The sequence below is a fragment of the Vombatus ursinus genome, unplaced genomic scaffold, assembly GCF_900497805.2.
Source record: "Vombatus ursinus unplaced genomic scaffold, bare-nosed wombat genome assembly UNPS02005459.1, whole genome shotgun sequence".
Classification (NCBI taxonomy): domain Eukaryota; kingdom Metazoa; phylum Chordata; class Mammalia; order Diprotodontia; family Vombatidae; genus Vombatus; species Vombatus ursinus.
Window position 1 is genome coordinate 11758656 of NW_020945237.1, and position 16464 is coordinate 11775119.

The window sequence follows — 16464 nt, forward strand, 5'->3', positions numbered from 1 at the left end:
ATCTCTTAAATATTCTTCATTGATTCTGTAGCTTGTAATTAATAGACAACAAAACTTTAAAAAGCAAGTAGCAACCAAGTATATTTATTAGTGGAAAAGATTCCTCCTGTATCTTTCCACCCTCTTGTAGGAAGATTCGGGAACCTATTATTTGCTTTGAAAGGTAGCTTATCTTTGTGAACATTATATTGTCATCAAATTGCAAGTCAGTCTTTTTTATTCAAATTATTTTTATTTCATTATGTCCCACTTACATACAAAACTTTTTAAATAATCATTTTTAGACATTTTATATCCCAAATTCTCTTCTTTTCCCCTAACCATCCAGCCTTCTTGAGAAGGCAAATATTTTTATACTGATTATACATGTGAAGTTAAACAAAACATATTTCCATGTTAGCCATGTTACGAGTTACACAAACAAAACAAAACAATAGAAATAAAGTTTAAAAAGTAGGCTTCACTCTGCATTCAAAGTTCATCAGTTCTCTCTTTGCATGTGGATAGTACTTTTCATCATAGGTTTTTTGGAATTGTCTTGAGTTATTGTCTCAGAGTATCCTTATAATGTTGCTATTACTATGGATAATGTTCTCCTGGTTCCAGTCACTTCACTTTGCATCTGTTCATATAAGTCTTCTAAGGTTTTTCTGAAACCATCTTGCTTGTCATTTTTTATAACACAATAGTGTTCCATCACAATCATATACCACAACTTGTTCAGTCATTCACCAATTGATAGGCATCCCCTCGATTTCTAATTCTTTACCACCACAAAAAGAGCTGCTATAAATATTTTTTGTATAAATAGGTCTTTTTCTCTTATCTTTGATCTCTTTGGGATACATGCCTAGAATATTGCTGAGTCAAAGGATTTGCATAGTTTTATAGCCCTTTGACCATTGTTCCAAGTTATTTTCCAGAATAGTTGGATTAGTTCACAACTCCATCAATTGTGCATTAGTGTCCCAATTATTCCATATACCCTCTAGCACTTTTCATTTTCCATTTCTGTTATGTTAGCCAATCTGATAGGTGTGAAATCGTATGTCAAAGTTGTTTCAATAGGCATTTCTCTAATAGTGATTTAGAACATTTTTATGTGACTATTGATAGCTTTGATTTTTTTTCTTCTGAAAACTGCCTGTTTATAGTCTTTGATTCTTTATCTATTGAGGAATGGCTCTTATTTTTATAAATTTGGCTCAGTTCCTTATATATATGAGAAAAGAGGTCTTTATCAGAGACACCATAAATTTCCCTAGTTTCCTGTTTTCCTTCTAATTTTGGCTGCATGTGTTTTATGTCTATATGGTATCTGAAACTATGCCTACTTTCTACCAAACTGCTTTCCAGTTTTCCCAGCAATTTTTGTCAAATGGTGAGTTCTTACCCTAAAAGTTTCGATTTTTAGGGTTATCAATGACTAGATTGCTGTGGTCATTTGCTATTGTATACTATGAACCTAAATTATACCACTAATCCACCACTCTATTTCTTAGCCCATACAAGATTGATTTGATAATTACCACTTCATAATCTAGTTTGAATTCTGGAACTCCTATGCTGCCTTCTTTCATTTTTTTTTCTCAGTGATTTTCTTTATATTCTTAACCTTTGATTCTTCCAGATGAATTTTGTTACTACTTTTTCTAGCTCTATAAAACAATTCTGTGGTAGTTTGCTTGGCATGGCACTGAATTAATTTTTATTATATTGGCTCAGCCTATCTATGAGTGATGATTTTTTTTCTACTTTTTCTTTATATCTGTCTTTATTTGTGTGAAGTGTATGTTGCTCATATAATCCCTGGGTTTGACTTGGCAGATATACTCCCAAATATTTTATATTGTCTGTTGTTATTTTAAGTGGAATATTTCTTTCTCTTCCTGATGTCTTTTGTAGGTAGTATATAGAAATGTTCATGATTTAGGTGAGTTTATTGACAATTTCTTTTTCTTGTCTTATTGCTATGGCTAGAATTTCAAGTAAAATATCGAATGATAATGGGCAGCTAGGTGGCACAATGTATAGAGCACTGGCCCTAGTTTCAGGAGAATCTGAGTTCAAATCTGGACTCAGATACTTGATACTTAACTAGTTGTGTGACTCTGGGCAAATCACTTAAGTCTGATTGCCTCACCAAAAAAAATAAATAAATGAAGTGATAGTGGTGATAATGGACATCCTTGCTTCACTGCTGATCTTATTGGGAAAGCTTCTACCTTACCTCCATTAGAGATAATGCTTGCTCTTGATTTTAGATAGATATTACTTATCATTTTAAGAAAGATCCCATTCATTCCTTTGCTTTATTGTTTTTAATAGGAATGGGTGTTTTATTTTGTCATATGCCTTTTCTGCATCTGTTGACTGAATCATATTATTTTTACTGTTTTTATTATTGATATGGTCAGTTATGCTGATAGTTTTACTACTATTGAACCAGTCCCACATTCATGGTGTAAATCCCACCAGGTCATGGTGTATGATCTTTGTGATATATTTCTGTAATCTCCTTTCTTGTACTTTATTTAAATTTTTTTTGCAATAATATTCATTCACAAACTTGGCCTATACTTTTCTTTCTGTTTTGACTCTGCCTGCCTGAGGTATCAAAATTGTATTTGTGAAGTGAAAATAATTTCTTTGAATTTTGTCTTTACTCATTATTTCAAATAGTTTATTTAATATTGAGATTAATTGGTCCTTAAAAGTAGAATGGTAAATGCGTCTGCTCCTGGAGATTTTTTCTTAGGTATCTCATTGATGGCTTGTTCAATTCCTTTTTCTAAGATAGGGTTATTTAAATAGTCTATTTCCTCTTCTGTTAATCTGGGCAATTTTTGTTTTTGTTTTTGTTTTTTTTTTAAATATCCATTCCCAGGGACAGCTAGGTGGTGCAGTGAATCAAGCACCAGCCCTGGAATTCAGAGAACCTAAGTTTAAATCAAGCCTCAGACACATAACACTCACTAGCTTTGTGACTCTGGGCAAGTCACTTACCCCAATTGCCTCACCAAAAAATATAAATATATATAGATAGATAGATAGATATAGATATAGATAGATAGATACATAGATATATCTATCTATCTATATCTCTATCTATCTATATATATATTTATCTCCATTCCTTTTGCTTAGATTGTCAGTTTTTCTGGCATATAATTGGACAAAATAACACCTAATAATTGTTTTATTTTCATCTTCATTGGAGGTGCCTTTACCCTTTTCATTTTTTACACTGGTAATTTGGTTTTCTTTCTTTTTTAAAAAAATCATATTAACTAATGGTTCATCTATTTCATTCTTTCATTAAACCAGTTCCTAGTTTTACTTACTAGTTCATTTGTTAATTTGCTTTCAATTTTATTAATCTCTCCTTTGATTTTCAGAATTTCTATTTTTTTTTTGTTTTTGTTTTTCTAGTTGTTGGGCTTATGTCTAGTTTACATTTTTTTCCTTTGACACTTTGCTTGTAGTTGTTTTGACTTTATTGTTTTCTTCTGAGTTTGTGTCTTGATCTTCCCTGTTATTATAATAGATTTTTAGGTCAGGATCTTTTTTAATGTTTGCTCATTTTTTAACCTATTTTTTTTTATTTGGAACTTTATGCTCACATTGGGCTCTGTTCCCAGGATGGGGGTAGAGTGGAGTACGCTGTCTCAAGCTTCAGGCTTTTTTGCATTGCTGTTTTCAGAGCTAGTTCTGGGTGTTTGGAAATTTTTGGTGCTTCTAATGCACCATGATATAGGGAGAAGTGTAATCACTCTTCTCCTGGTCTGCACTGTGGTTCATGCTCAGGAAGAGACTTTGATCCCTTGGAATTGCAGTTAATACTGCTCTTCAGGACTCCTCTGCCCTTGTGACAGGTGTGCCCTAGGGTTCCTGATCGTTTGGGGCCAGAAGTGATACTTCCCCTAAACACATCCATTTCCTGACTGAAAGTGCCCCTCTCCACCTTTGAACTGTGATCCAGAAGAGGATATAGGCAATAGAGCTGCCAAACATTTGCTTCTCAGGGTTCCTACTCCCTCTTGCCTAAAAGCATTTTTCTGCCCTTGAATTATGCCCTGGAAGTGGATATAGGCAATGGAATTGCCAAACAGCATCAGGTCCTACATTCAGTGCTAGCAGAGGGGTACCCTGTAATCTTTTTCTGACCAGTTTCCAGATCCCCTTATCATCTCTGACTTAAAAGCTCCCAAAAGTGCTACTTCTTCTATTGTCCTCACCTAGCCCCAGCACAGTTGTTCTATGCAGGTGGGCTCTGTGCTCTCCTCCACCTCCATGTCTCAGATCTCTCTTTCCAACTTCTTAAGTTGTCTGGCTCTAGAAAAGCATCTCATGCTGACCTTTTGTTGGCTCTGCTACTCCAGAATTTTATTTGAGACCTTATTTTTAAGTTGTTTGGAAGAGAATGCTGGGAGAGCTATGTTGAGTGCATTCTCTACTACACCATCTTGGCTCTACCCCCAGGAGTCTGCAAGTCTCATTTTCATGAAGCTTCAGATTATTTGTAACAATTAAATCTATTTTAGAAGAGAGAAGAGTAACTTGAGGGGACCTCCACAAAGTGACCAGGCCCTATACTTGTATCCTAGAGGCCACCTGAAAAGGAACTTTTAACTAATATTTGAGTTGAGATAATAATTGTCTTACCTTACTTAATTTTTAAGATTTAACTTCCCTTTAGGCCAAGAAGAATAATTCCTTTGTGGGTTCTGTGAGTGTATTATGTACGAAGTGTATATCTATACTATACTATACCATGCTATACTATACTATACCATACCATACCATACTATACTATACTATTACTATACTATACTATACTATACTATACTATACTATACTATACTATACTATACGTGTTCTATATACATTCACCTATTTGCCATAATTTCTGGTATAAAATATAGCCAGCTTTCTAAGCCATTTCCATTTCATTTCAGCTGGAAGCTCATTTTTCCTGTGCTTTTACAATATTTCAAGAGCATTTTATACCCAGTATATAATTGGTTTTTTTCCATAAAGATGTCATGCCATGATACACATACAAATTACCGTTGTGACTAACTGTTTGGGCAACATCGACCATCAGATGATCTGCTAAGATATTTGTCTTGAATTTTTGGAATTTCGCAGGTCATTAACTTTATATAATAATTCAGAATAGCATTCTTGGACTGCTTTTCTACATCTGTGAAGGGTTTGTGTATGTGTGTGTATATGTCTTTTTTAAGACATAGTGATGACATATACTCATAATCAGATAGTTTCATTAATATCTGTTAACTCATTTTAAACTAGGTAAAACATATGATTTATCTTTTTAACCCATTATAGTCTCTTCATGAGGGAGTATAGTACAGAGGCATGAGTAGAAAATAGTGCCTAAGAATTAGGAATTCAAGTGGATTCAAGTCCCACTTCTGGCCTATACTGCTGTGTGACTCTGAACAAATCTCTTGTCCGCTCATGACTCTGGGCAACTCTCTAAGATGATGAGTTGTGCAATGTTATTCATCTGTAGTTCAGCTTAGGTACCAAGATTTTCCTTCCTGGGAGTTCCACATGCCCCTTAAATCACAGATAAATTTATATACATATACATATGTATGTGTGTGTATAAACATTTGTATGTATATATGTGTGTGTATACATATACACTTGTACATATGTTGGGAGAGGAGAAAGAGAGAGAGATTGAGAGAGAGGAGGGAGGAGGGGGTATGATTTTTGAATTCCCTTTTTATCACATTTTTCTTGCTAAATGGAACTGTTTCTGAAGTTCTCTTAATATCCATCCAAATAACATCAATCAATTCAACTCAGCATGGGCTTATTAAACACCTGATATTAACAAAAAGCCCTGTGCTGAGGCCTCCCTGCTCTCCAGGAGTTGGCATTCTCCATGTTGAAGTGCTGGTAGGCATACAATCTATGAAGTGAGCAATAAATATAAAATTATTTGAGAAGAGAGAGGACTAATAATAACAATAATAACTAAGATAGATAGATAGATAGTACCTTAAGGTTTGCTAAATGCTTTATAAATATCTCCTTTGATCCTTACAACAACCATGAGAGATATCCCCATTTAACAGATAAGAAAACTTGAAGCCAACAGTAGTTTAATGCCTGGATCACACAGTTGGAAATGTCTGAGCCTAGTTTTGCTTTCAAGTCTTTCTGACTGCAGGCCCAGCATTCTATCCCTAGCACAATCTAGACGGTTGAAGCTGAGCTGAAATTTATAGGAGAATAAGGATTTAGGTTCATAGATTTAGAAAGTATACATCTCAGGAATGGGAAACAATTTGTTCAGAATCATGGAGACATGAGATGGAATGTCGAGTTTGGACAATGTCTAGAAGTCAGTACAGTTTGGTTGGAATGTGGAATAACGTAAAGGTGAGGAGGGGTCAATGTGAAATGTCTGGAAGGTAGGTTGGAACCAGATTGTGGGAGATTTTAAATGCTGGTCCAAGGAGTCTGCATTTTATCTTAGTGGTAACAGGAAACCACTGAAGACTTTTGCATGTGTGTTAGGATAATTATTTTGTCAGCTGTGTATGGGATGGATTGGAAAGAGTAGAAACTGGAATCTTGGAGACCCATTACAAAACTAGTCCAGGTAAAAGTTGATATGAGTCTGATTTAAGAGGAAGGGTAAAGGAGTAAATAAAAAGGAGAGTAATAAGTAGAATCTTCTGGAGGTGAAATGGATAAGATATAATTTCAGAATGGATCCAGAGTATGGGAAAGAATGAAGAGTCAAGTGTAACTCTAAGAAAAGGATGACTAGGATGGTGGTGATATCCTCAACAGAAATAGGGATATTTAGAGGAGGGTCAGTTGGGGAAGGTGGTGAATTCTCTTTTGAGCATGTCATCTGATAGATTGTGGTAGATTAGCAAAATATAATAGTGTTAACTTAATATGGTCCTTTGGGGACTTTTAAACCAGTGTCTTATTGAATTGGAGTGGAGAAAAATACAGCTCATTTGAGGCTCTGTTCTATATCAATTTGATTAAGAAGGTTCCATTTTAATACACAAATAAAATTATATTCTGGAAACTAAAGATAGGAATCAACCTATTGCAAATTGTAGTTTGGGATATAGCAAAAAGAATCTGTATTTTAAAATTTTTAAAAAGTATATTAGTTTTCTTGTGAATACAAAGCCGGTGTCCTAACTGTGGGTTATTTATGTAATTTCAATCGTCTCTTACCGTCGCCATCTTAGAATTCCAGTTGTGAATGGCACCTTGTGTCATGTTCTCATTCATTACAAGATTTAATCAAATAAATCTATTTTGTCATTCCCATGTCACAAAAGAATTATTCATGAAAGTCATATTAAAAGCTGAATCTGAAATCCAAGTCCCTTGAGGCAGTGACATAAAGATTCTAATTCATTAATTGAGATAGACATGTCCTCTCTAGGTCCCTGTATCTTTGTATTTCCGTACATTTCCTATGTGTTTTATCGATCGGTTTGCTTAGAACCAAACAATTTTCTTTCTGTTAGAGCTGACTTTGAAGAATATGATATCAGCTCACCAGCGTGTCCTCACAAACTGCTGAATGGTCAGGATGGAATTTGAAGATTTTTGTTGCTGTTCAGTCATTTTCAGTTGTGTCTGATATTTTGTGACCCCATTTGGAGTATTCTTGACAAAGATACTGCAGTGGTTTGTCATTTCCTTCTCTAACTCATTTTGCAGATAAGGAGACTGAGGCAAACAGGGTTAAATGACTTGCCCAGGGTCACATAGCTAATAAGTGTCTGAGGTCAAATTTGAACTCATGAAGATGAGTCTTCCTGCCTACAGGCCCAGCACTCTATTCACCGCACTGCCCAGCTGCCCCTCTGGAGATTTTTAGGGCACATTAAACAGATGAATTTATGCTTTTCAAGTTTTCAAAAGAGACAATTGGAGTTATCTCACACCAGGAGGCCTGGGCTGTTAATTATGATAATACCATCGCTTACTGCAAGGTTCTGCAGTTTGCCCAGGGAAATCTTTAAAACTGTTAGCAGATTAATCTATCTAGGATAAAACTTTATTCTGCCAACCAATTTGGTGATGGATAGAAACCTGTATTCCCTGCTGTATGATGCTCTAAAATTCTTTGAATTGTATTGTTTTATTCTTACATTTCATTTCTAGAATTCCCTGTCACTAGTTGTCTTGTGCTGAGTAAAAGGGAACCAGTTTTGCTGGTTTTCAGTCACCTCCCTAAATTCAGCACCTTCACTCTGATGTAATGCTGTTACTTTTGATTTTATACGAACAAAATAACAGGGATCCTGCCTGGCTTTCAATTCTGATTTGTAAACCAAATTCTAACTATAATTTGTGCAGTCATTTTCCAGTCATGTCCCACTCTTTGTGACCTCATTTGGAGTTTTCTTGGCATAGATAATGGAATGGTTTGTCATTCTTATTATAAATCCTTATGATAAATCCATTGATCAACAACATATGCTTAGAATGGCAGCTTCTTTAGTGATTAGGTATCTTAGACTTACTATCCAGTTCTATGTTTCACTCTCCTGCTTTCTTTGAGGTGATATCGGATCTTAGATCTAGATCTGGAAAAAGAACTTTAGTGTCCATGTAATACAGATGGTCTTCACTTTTGTCATGTCCTGGACCCTCTGGTAGCCTGGGGAATCCTACAAAACCCTTTGTAGAATGGCTATAAATGCATAAAATCAACCACATAGGATTGCAAAAAAAAAAAAAAAAAAAAAAACAACTAATTATGATGAAATGCAGTTATCAGAACATAATTTTAAATGTTTCTGAGCCCCAGGGTAAGAATCCTTGGTCTAGTAAGGCAATTCCCCTCATTTTCTTTCCCTAATGAGGAAACCGAGGGCCAAGAAGTTTAACTTACTTCCCAAGGTCACATAGGTTTTAAGCATCTGTAGGTGAATTATGAACTTGGTCCTATATCTGCAAAGTCAGTGGTTTCCCACCATACTATACTGTCTTCTAAAACGACTGGTAGAATCAGAGTGTGAATTTATGCTTTTCTAAATGAATCTCTTTTTAAGTCCCATTGACACATTCAAAAACTCGTCAACTGCTCCCCATATCATGGCCAATCATTGCCACTAGGCCACTACCACAGGCCTCCTATAGTATGGAACTCCAAATTTGAAATTATCTTGTTGAACCATAAAACAGAAAATCATGATTCTCCACTGAATTGGCATGCTTCTAGAGTTCAGCAAGTAAAGTTTAGGTGCTTTGTAAAAATAATTTGTATTTAATTTGCACCACTTATCTCCCAAGATGCATTTTCCTAGACAATTGCCACCTTCCGTTATTCAAAAGTTTTTGTTTTTTTTTCCAAGAAGGAAGTGAGTCAGTAAATACATATTTATTCAATTCCTACTGTGTGTCAGGCACTGTGCTATGTACTGGAAGGAAGATGAGAGGGAAGAAACAACTGAAAGGAAAAAAGATTTCAAATTAAATAAATTGAGCCTTTCAATAAATTAAAACTTGAAAAGCTCTGCTATTCATTGATGCAGGCATTCCTTCTAGTAGGATGACTTGTAAAACCTTTATGCCTTTTAGGTAGATTTTATGCATTTTTGTGGCCAAAACCAAATAAAAATCATTACCTGGGGGCTCATGGGTATCTTGATGATCAGTGTCTCTGAGAGTAGCTAGGATTTTTTTTTTTAATAACAGATGCCAGATCCTTTGGAGCCATGGGTAGGACCTGTCAGATTTTGTGTTCTGCCAGCAGATAAATTTTAAGAACTTAGGATCACCTGCACACCACAATGAAGCACCAGAGAAACCCTCCAGGGGAGCAACAAAAATACATTGGTCAGAATTTAAATATGCCAAAGTATTGGCCAGAAAAAAAAAAAAAAGGGAAAATCCCCAACTCAGCAACATTCTAACCCATGTATTTATTCACTACTTCAGTTTGCTCAGCACAGATGGCTGGAACTGAACAGACCATCTGTAATGGCCCTTTTGGGAGAGAATGATAGATCTAGTCTTTTTTTGCTAACAATTTGGCTGTATCTCATTCCACTTGAGTTAAATTATATTCATTCATACCACGGCACAACATCTATGACAAAGGAATAAGTAGAGAGAAGAACAGATGAGTGAATTATTGAGTGAAGTCCCAGTAAAATATTTGAAGGAGGAATATGTAAAGCAGTAATATTAAGGTGCCATTAGGAAAGTAAAATGAAAAAGCCAACTACCATGAGCATATTTTCCTTGGGTACCCAGAGTTTGAGAATTAAGTGTATGTATTTCTTTAATTCAGTCAAAAACTTAGCCTAGGTCATAGCCATATTTATTGAAGACCTAGAATTTAAAAGTTAATGTGTTGAAGAAAATAACAGAAATAAAGGAATGTAATGCAGTCTTTGCCCACACAATGCTTGTATTCTTTCCAATTGGAGAAACAAGATAGAAACATAAGAAAACTGAAGGAATTTCTGAGAACTGAAAACATTAGGTGCTGTAAGATGAGAAAATAATAACTTTGTGCGTAAGTGATAAGGAATGGCTTTTTGGAAGAAGTGGCATTTGTGTTGGAGCTGAATGTGATCTGGGGAAGAAAAATAACGCGTCATGCCTAGAAAAATCATGTGAGATTACAGTCACTGTGCTTTTTATGTCCTGCAGTGGTATGAGTGGATAAGATCTTACCAACTTATCCCCAGTTATGAATTCCTATATCACTAAGTGTTTTTGTCTGCACAATGTATCCATTTCATTTAATACATATCTGCATTCCCCATAATGAGATCATTATAATATGGATATTTAGTGGAAATGCGCCTATATTTATTTTCAAGGGACAAGGGAACTCGGTACGTGAACATGAGAATATCACATCTGATTTACCATAAGTGGGATTTAAATAAGTATCAGAGACCAGTTATTTAGACCAAGAATTTATTGTTGAGTGTAATTGCAATAATGGGTCCATCTAGAGAGTGACCAACACACTGAAAAGCTTTAAACAATTTTAGACTTTTCAAGTTGTTTATTCTCTACAAGAAAGCTTCTAATATGCTAAAGTGGGAAAATTTTAAAATAGATGATTTACCCTTTCTCCTTCTCCCCCCCCATTCTCTCCTGTGTCTTGAATCTTTCTCCTATGGATTACATTTTGACCTACGTATCAAGATGCTCCAGTGGATTTGATAGACACCGGCAAGACTGGGTAGACAGTGGTTGCCCTGAAGAGGTATGTAGGTCTTTTAACAGCACAGGCTCAAAGCTCTTGGGGATATATTGTCTTATGTTGCATAGTGAACTGTAATGAAGAGAACCACTAAAACTAAGATTTTCCTTTAGTTTATAAGTTCAATAGGTTTCAGGAAAAATAATGACAATCATTGCTAACCTATACCACATAAAAGAAAATGATTGTTCATGTATTTTAGGCATAAACTCTCTGTCCCTGTTTTCAAAGAGGATCAATTAATAAACATCTATTAAGCACCTACTATGTGTCAGATACTGTGTTAAGAGCTAGGAATTCAGAAAGAAATAATAGATAGCCCTTGCCTTCAAGGAGCTTATAGTCTAATAGGAGAGACAATGTGCAAACAAATATATACAAAGCAACCTATATATGAGATACATAGGAAATATTTGACAAATGAAATGCATTATGATTAGGAGAGGTTGGGTCTCAGACTCCTAAAACCTAGCCACGGCTCTGATTCTTATAATCTAGCCACTGCTGAGATTTTTACAGTCTGGCCACTAGCTCATAGGTGCTCAGATTCCTAGAGTTTGGCCAATATGGTGGATCTTTAATAATCCTTGTCTTTGGCTGAAAAAAAAAAAGAGAGGTTGGGAAAGGCTTTCTGTAAAAGATAGGATTTTAGTTGGTATCTAAATAATCTAGGGAAGTCAGTAGGCAGAGCTGAGGAGGGAGGTGTGGATTTCATGGACTCCACCCTCCAACCAGTAGCCAAATGGCCTTGTAGATATCCTGCTGTGACCTGAAGAAAATTATTCCATGTTTTCACGTTTTCCATCAAGTTTTAAAGAAGAGATGGTAAATAAAAGTAATGACTATCACTTAAAAAAGTCATAGATTCCTTTATTCACTGTTGACAGACATCCAAAAATAAAAAAAAAGTACCGAAAGACCAGATGATAGAAGAGGTTAAAAAACATTAAATCTTTCCCAGGGGAGGTAACAAAAAGACAATATATCCATAAAGACCTGTAGCAATAGATCCTAGAGGAAGCCATTAAAATCTAAGGATCATATTGCTGCCCCTTCTTCAGTCAAATTATGTCTAAAATTGTATTCAGTCTGGTGTCAGTAGTGATGTAATTTAATCCATTTCCCAACTTCTCTTTTTTCAAAGGAACAATTATTATTCTTCTACAATGTTCCTGTCAATAAAGAGAGCAACAGGGACAAAACTAAAATGACAATCGATAAAAATACGGCAATATTTCTAGATGGATGCTTGTATAACGTAGTAAATTCAATTAAACAAACATTAGTTAAATGCCTATATGTGCCAGGCACTGATGGATGTGTGTTTATGTATATATGTATGTCTATGTGTATATACATGCACATACATCCATATAAGCATACATAGCCACCTAAGCTAAATGAAGGCAAATGAAGTATCATCTATGGCAGTGATAAGTTATATTTCTTTTTGCCTTAAATTATTTCATAATTTTAGTGAATGAAGTATATAAATATAGTCCTATTCAAAATTGTATTCTTCATATCTTGGCCTTAGATCTATTTTCTTATGTTCTTGATTCACACAATTTATTTCTACAATAAAATACTTTTATCTGATTAAAAAAGCATTTATTATTAATTCTGATTTTATTTTTTGTCTTCGCCAGTCCAAAGAGAAGATGTGTGACAACACAGAGCCAGGTGAAACATCTTCCCAGACAACCACAACCCAGCAATCAACAACTACGCAATTCAGGGTTTTAACTACCACCAGAAGAATAACTTCACCACAACTACCAACCAGCCTCCCCACAGAAGGTGGTAAACATCTGATTTTTTTTTAATTTTAAAAGGAAAGTTAATTATTGGTAAATCATGGTTTTTAGTGTTTCTTTGGAATACAAAAAGTATTAAAGAGTAAAATGTCTTCTAGGTTCCTTTTCTCTATCTTTAAGAGTTAGTTGGGACATCTTTCTTGGAGTTTGTTGGACCATTCCTTTCTCCATCACACAACACCTGATTGTTTTTCCTAGAAATGAATCACAAAATTAAAAAAGAAAATTTCCTAGACTTTCTAGGGCTAGGACAGAACCTTGCTATTATATGATAAAGTGGGCCTATGTTTGTCAAATACCCAACAAATTTGTATTTGGAAAACAAAAGATTTACAATCTAAAAGAACCTAAGTCTAATATTTGAGATGATTATTCTATTATCAGCCAATCAAAAAGATTAATTACCCTACTTCACTCTTCGTATCATATATGATACTTTGTGTGGGTCACAGAATTAAGGGGAGATGTAGATCCTGCTCTAAGTGAGACAAAATGACTTAAATGAAAATTAAGAGCATGGAAAGAAAAGTATGAACGGGGAGCATACGATATTATCCACTTCTGAATTTCCTTGTATACTCTCCTTTGATTTGATTAGAAAGATGGTGATACCTGAGTGACAAAAGAAAGATCGCTCTAAGGAAGCTAAGAATGTCCTTCTTGTACCCTTACCTTTAGAGTCACTGAAATGTTCTTGTTTGAATATGATATTAAATTAAGATTCTACCTTATTTCCCTTTGTTGAGTTTCAAATGGGCATGAAAATGACCAGAGCAAAGATAATTGATACACAATTATTAAATATGTCTATGTATTTTCCTGAGGCCAAGCTACATGTTGTTCTTTGTGTATTGACAACACAGCAAACCTAAATTGTTCCTGTTATTCATATCACAGTGTGAAAAAAAACAATTAATAGGTTATGGAATTAATAAGTTAACAGTGACACATAGCAATGGGCACTGTCTAGTTCCATAAGAAAGAGAAAGATCTCTGATACCTTATTAGGGGTCACTTCGTCATACATCTCAGTATTTAAAAGCTGAAATTAAATCTGTCCCTGGGGACAAACTTGTAATCTAAATTAAGTTGACCTTTTTCTCTGCCAAGATTTTAAGAAAGAAAATAAAGCCATACTTAAATATTTAAGTATTAAGACACTTTTTAAAAGTGTCACCACAGTTAATGGTTGTACAGAAGAAAATATATGTCATGATAAATTATGGGGTAGTGGAAAGATCACTGGATTTGAAACTGAACTTGGGTTCAAATCCCACAATTTAACACTATTGCTTTCCCTTAGTAGATCTTTAACATTTATTCATTTGAAATGAATGGAATGTTATCTTTGCCACGTACATACCTGTGTAGTTTTGGGCAACTCATCTCACCTCTCAGAGGTGGTTTTTTTTTAATCTATGAAATGAAAATGTTTGAATACATGACTTCTAAGGCATATTCCATCTCTAAATTCTGTGATCCCATGACCATTATGATCAAGACAATTTAACAATGCGAACAGACATTATCAGTCTTAGAGTATGTATAATTTGTATAAACGCATGGAATTTTAGATCTGGAAGGAATCTTGAAGGTCGTTTATCTTGACCTTTTTGTGTCTTACAAATTAGTAAACTGAATCTGGGAGAAGTGAAGTGACTTGGTCAATATCACACAGTTAAACTGGGGCAGAGTTGAGATAATAACAACAACATAATAATAATAATAATAGTAATAACAACAATAACCCTATTCTAACCCTCAGTACATTGATCTTTTAACATTCCCTTCATGTAATGTTCTGTGTATTGCGTTATACATTATGTGCACTAAAATCTTCGTCTTGAGATCCTTAATCACAGTGATATTTTTTACGATTATTGAAAGGCGCAACCTCAAATACGGCCACCATATTGTGTTGTCACCTCGTAGGGCCAGCCTCGTTGAATTGGAAAGTGATTCTCAACAAAATGGTGAATTCTAATCATGTCATAGCTAAGTCAGATAGGAGAATAATCTTGCTAATGAGATTTATGATATTGTTAAGGGAAGCTTCCCGTTGTAATAACTTTGAATTTCTTTTCCAGATGATACCAAGATAGCTCTACATTTAAGAGATAATGGAGGTAGGAACTGATACTTTTCTTCATAAGCAATGTTAATAGGTTACTTAAATATATATTAATCACTTTCATTCATCTTAATCAGGAAATTGAACAGGTCTTGCAAAATGCAGACCACAGTTTGTGCTCTCATTCTCTACGACTTTGTTTCAGGGGCGTATGTGGCAGTGGGCAAGGAGGGTGAAGTGTTCTATCAAGGCAGATGAAGTCTAACTTCTGTACTGGGCCATAACTATTTAAGATGAAAACAGTGCATCATCGCATCAAATGTTCAGTTGTTGTTTGAACCCAAATAATGATATGGATGATTTTTCACCAAGTTGGTCAAATTTTATACCTCCGTAGACATAATATTAAGTAAATGTACTATAAGCATAGAGTTATCTGGATCACAGTCTTCTGGAGTCCCAGTTACCCATTTCTCTGGGTGGGGGGGTAAAATCCAAAACATGAATGGAGTAAATAACTTTAATCAGAGCCATTGAAAAGTTTCCATTGCATGTTTTAGTAATCCCTGTGTCAGGACTTGAAACTTTGAGAAAAATCTTTTTACACAAGACAGAAAGTCTGAAAGAATTATTTTTTAGACTCACATTTTATGTTATGTGATATTATTTCAAAGATAATCTGCATGTAACTCTGTAAGCATTATGGATCCTGAAAAAAGGAATTTACATAGACACTATTGCTTACTCAGCTCAGGAAGGGGTTCTTCTCATTAGCTATTATGTAAATAAGGTCATGCTGTGCCATTGATCTAGATGAAGTTTTATTTTTGCAGTCCCAGTTGATTTCCTATTTAAGCTGAAATTCTCCCCCCACCTCAAAAGAGAGTAGTATCTATTTATCGAACAATAGATAGATGTACTGTAAGAGAAACTTGCCGTCAATGGTGGGCAACTTCTATATAGAGTAATTCTTTATTGGAACATAAAAGACTTAAATTAATAAAATTTCTTCTCATTAATTTGTCTGGAAAGGGAACATTTTATCTAATCTACTTCACCATAAGCTTTATAATAACATATTTATTATACATTCTCACACAAATGCATGATATATGATAGTTTTGTACATAGTAATTAATGGATAAAAATTGTTTAGGAAAAAATTAGGAACATAGGTCTGAAAGTGTCCTTAGAGATCATTTTATTCGACTTTGTTTACATAGCATTTTTTTGTTTTATAAAGCACTTTCTTCACTACAATCCCACTTTACATAAGGTAAAAAAAAATAGATACTCTTTACTGAATTCTCATCAATAAGGAATAT

The 16464-nt window shown here is 34.7% G+C and overlaps 1 protein-coding gene across 2 annotated transcripts in view; it reads left to right on the forward strand.

Moving 5' to 3' along the window:
• PLXDC2 (plexin domain containing 2) overlaps positions 1 to 16464 on the forward strand; it is a 490381-nt gene that overhangs the window by 427272 nt on the left and 46645 nt on the right. Inside the window, exons 10-12 of one of the 2 annotated variants that reach the window (XM_027847979.1) lie at positions 11194 to 11254; positions 12901 to 13051; positions 15156 to 15194. In XM_027847979.1, the coding sequence (XP_027703780.1) occupies positions 11194 to 11254; positions 12901 to 13051; positions 15156 to 15194 (251 nt within the window). The remainder of the gene's footprint in view (positions 1 to 11193; positions 11255 to 12900; positions 13052 to 15155; positions 15195 to 16464) is intronic. The other variant, XM_027847980.1, reaches the window with a different exon arrangement.